At 55.3% G+C, this 3,433-nt stretch overlaps 1 protein-coding gene across 1 annotated transcript; it reads left to right on the forward strand.

Moving 5' to 3' along the window:
* The first annotated feature begins 998 nt into the window (after positions 1–998).
* On the forward strand, positions 999–3,229 carry LOC308608220 (OTU domain-containing protein 5-like). Its single transcript, XM_081220956.1, has one exon. It carries the CDS (start codon positions 1,012–1,014, stop codon positions 2,716–2,718), a length of 1,707 nt encoding a protein of 568 aa, XP_081077082.1. The 5' UTR covers positions 999–1,011; the 3' UTR covers positions 2,719–3,229.
* The last annotated feature ends 204 nt before the right edge of the window (positions 3,230–3,433 follow it).

The raw sequence follows: 3,433 nt of genomic DNA on the forward strand, positions 1-3,433 counted from the left end.
GCGGGCTTTCTCTAGATGCCAGGAGCGGGGGCTACTCTTTGTTGCGGTGCGCGGGCTTCTCATTGCAGTGGCTTCTCTTGTTGCGGAGCATGGGCTCTAGGCGCACAGGCTTCCGTAGTTGTGACACGTGGGCTCAGCAGTTGTGGCTCACAGGCTTAGTTGCTCCGTGGCATGTGGGATCTTCCTGGACCAGGGCCCGAACCCGTGTCCCCTGCACTGGCAGGCGGATTCCTAACCACTGTGCCACCAGGGAAGCCCCCGCATCAATTCTTAAGGTTTGATTTCTATCCTCTTCTTTGGGATAAGCCTAAAACCTTTTAGAGGGCATCCCTTCGTTTTCCTCTTTCTGTTTTCCCCTTGATTTCCTCCTCCTACAAAACCAAGCCAGGAAGGGTGTGGTCTGATGAAAATCATGGAGATGGATTTTCTCTTACTTACCTTTAACCAGACAGTAGGGAGCATTTTTGTTATTGTTTATTTAAAGCAAAATATTCACTGGATCTAAAATTATAAGAAAGGAGAAATATGAGAAGCCTTTTCTTCTTTTCATGATAAAGGCAGCATATACTGAGCCTCTCCAGACTTCAAGGAGACAACTAAGTAAATTTTCTCATGAAATGTTGTAGCCCACCCTTGGGTCTCATTTACAGTGCAGGCTTAAGGAATAGCCACATTTCCTTTCGAGACTAGACGGGTAGTTTTGATACTCTAAAGTTAGTTAGAACCTCAAGCCCATGAATGTCCTCTCTGATAAGTTAGTAAGCATTTATTTACAGGCATACCTCAGAGATGCTGTGGGTTCAGTTCCAGACCACGGCAATAAAGCGAATATCACACGCATTTTTTGGTTTCCCAATGCATATAAAAGTTATGTTTACACTATACTGTAGTCTATGAAGTGTGCAATAGCATTATGTATAAAAAAACAATGTATGTACCATAATTAAAAAATACTTTATTGCCCGGCGTGCCCCGCGCCGAGTTTGGTGGGCGGTACTCGGCGGTGCCGCCATGACTATTCTCCCCAAAAAGAAACCACCGCCTCCCGACGCCGACCCCGCCAACGAGCCGCCGCCGCCCGGGCCGCTGCCCCCGGCGCCTCGCCGCGGCGGGGGTGTAGGCGTGGGCGTCGGCGGCACGGGTGTGGGCTGCGGCGATCGCGACCGTGACTCGGGAGTCGTTGGCGCCCGTCCTCGAGCCTCGCCACCGCCTCAGGGCCCGCTCCCGGGGCCACCGGGTGCCCTCCATCGCTGGGCGCTGGCCGTGCCGCCTGGCGCCGTGACGGGCCCCCGGCCACGGCAGGCCTCTCCTCCTCCTTGTGGGGGCCCCGCCGGTCCCGGCGGCGGTGCCGGTGACGCGTTGGGTACCACGGCAGCGGGCGTGGGCGCGGCGGGCGTGGTGGTGGGCGTGGGCAGTGCCGTTGGCGTGGGTGGTTGCTGCTCTGGGCCGGGTCACAGCAAGCGGCGGCGTCAAGCCCCTGGGGTTGGCGCGGTTGGCGGGGCCAGCCCTGAGCGTGAGGAGGTCGGCGGCGCAGGTTACAACAGTGAGGATGAGTATGAAGCGGCTGCAGCGCGCATAGAGACCATGGACCCCGCCACCGTTGAGCAGCAGGAGCACTTGTTTGAAAAGGCCCTGCGAGACAAGAAGGGCTTCATCATCAAGCAGATGAAGGAGGACGGCGCCTGTCTCTTCCGGGCTGTAGCTGACCAGCTGTATGGAGACCAGGACATGCATGAGGTTGTGCGAAAGCACTGCATGGACTATCTGATGAAGAATGCCGACTACTTCTCTAACTATGTCACAGAGGACTTTACCACCTACATCAACCGGAAGCGGAAAAACAACTGCCATGGCAACCACATTGAGATGCAGGCCATGGCAGAGATGTACAACCGGCCCGTGGAGGTGTACCAGTACAGCATAGAACCCATCAACACATTCCATGGGATCCATCAAAATGAGGATGAACCCATCCGTGTCAGCTACCATCGGAATATCCACTACAATTCAGTGGTGAATCCTAACAAGGCCACCATTGGCGTGGGGCTGGGCCTGCCATCATTCAAACCGGGGTTTGCAGAGCAGTCCCTGATGAAGAATGCCATAAAAACATCGGAGGAATCGTGGATTGAACAGCAGATGCTGGAAGACAAGAAGCGGGCCACAGACTGGGAGGCCACAAATGAGGCCATTGAGGAGCAGGTGGCTCGGGAGTCCTACCTGCAGTGGCTGAGGGATCAGGAGAAACAGGCTCGCCAAGTCCGTGGCCCCAGCCAGCCCCGGAAAGCCAGCGCCACGTGCAGCTCTGCCACAGCAGCAGCCTCCAGTGGTCTGGAGGAATGGACCAGCCGGTCCCCAAGGCAGCGGAGTTCAGCCTCGTCACCCGAGCACCCTGAGCTGCATGCCGAGCTGGGCATCAAGCCCCCTTCCCCAGGCACTGTCTTAGCTCTTGCCAAACCTCCTTCACCCTGTGCACCAGGTACGAGCAGCCAGTTCTCGACAGGGGCCAACCGGGCTACTTCTCCCCTCGTGTCCCTCTCCCCTGCTCTGGAGTGCCAGGCCCTCATTCAGCAGATGTCCCCCTCTGCCTTTGCAGGCCTGAACGACTGGGATGATGATGAGATCCTAGCGTCGGTGCTGGCAGTGTCCCAACAGGAATACCTAGACAGTATGAAGAAAAACAAAGTGCACAGAGACCCACCCCCAGACAAGAGTTGATGGAGACCCAGAGACTGGAGACGATCTCCCAACCCCCACACTCCTGCCCTCTGGTGCCACCCCACCTTCTTTGGCTTTCTTCCCTCTTGCTTTCTTCCTTCTTCCCTCTCTCCCCTCCCTTCACTCCTCCCCACTTCCCTCTGGCTAGCCCACCCCTGCGCGCCCTCTCATCGCTGCCACCACCATCATCACCTGTCTCTTCGCCAGCTGACGTGCCCTGTTGCCCCCTGCACAGTACCATCCCTGCATTCCACAGGGGACTCGGGCAAGGGTGCTGAAGGTAGGCGAGAGGCACACAGAGACAAACCAACTAGCAGCCAGGCAGCCCCTGAGGAGTGACATTCAGACAGAGGAAAGTCTCCCTGTCCCCGATTCCTTCCAAGATCAGAAACTTGTCACCCCAGCACAAATGATGCCGAGGAGGTGGGAGGAGAAAGTGGGAAAATCCTCTTCCCAGTACCCCAGTCATTGTTGAAATTTTTCTCTATTAAACTGTACTTTTATCTTATAAAAAAAATACTTTATTGCTAAAAAAATGCTAAGCATCATCTGAGCCTTCAGCAAGTCTTAATCATTTTGCTGGTGGAGGGTCTTGCCTCTATGCTGATGGCTGCTGACTGATCAGGGTGGTGGCTGCTAAAGGCTGGTGTGGCCGTGACAATTTCTTATAATAAGACAGTGATGATGTTCATCACACCGATCGACTCTGCCTTTC

Source organism: Mesoplodon bidens, assembly GCF_964165515.1.
Source record: "Mesoplodon bidens genome assembly, chromosome: 20".
NCBI classification, from domain to species: Eukaryota; Metazoa; Chordata; class Mammalia; order Artiodactyla; family Ziphiidae; genus Mesoplodon; species Mesoplodon bidens.

Coding starts and splice junctions, on each gene's coding strand:
- LOC308608220 (XM_081220956.1), top strand. CDS start 1,012: ATGACTATTCTCCCCAAAAAGAAACCACCGCCTCCCGACGCCGACCCC.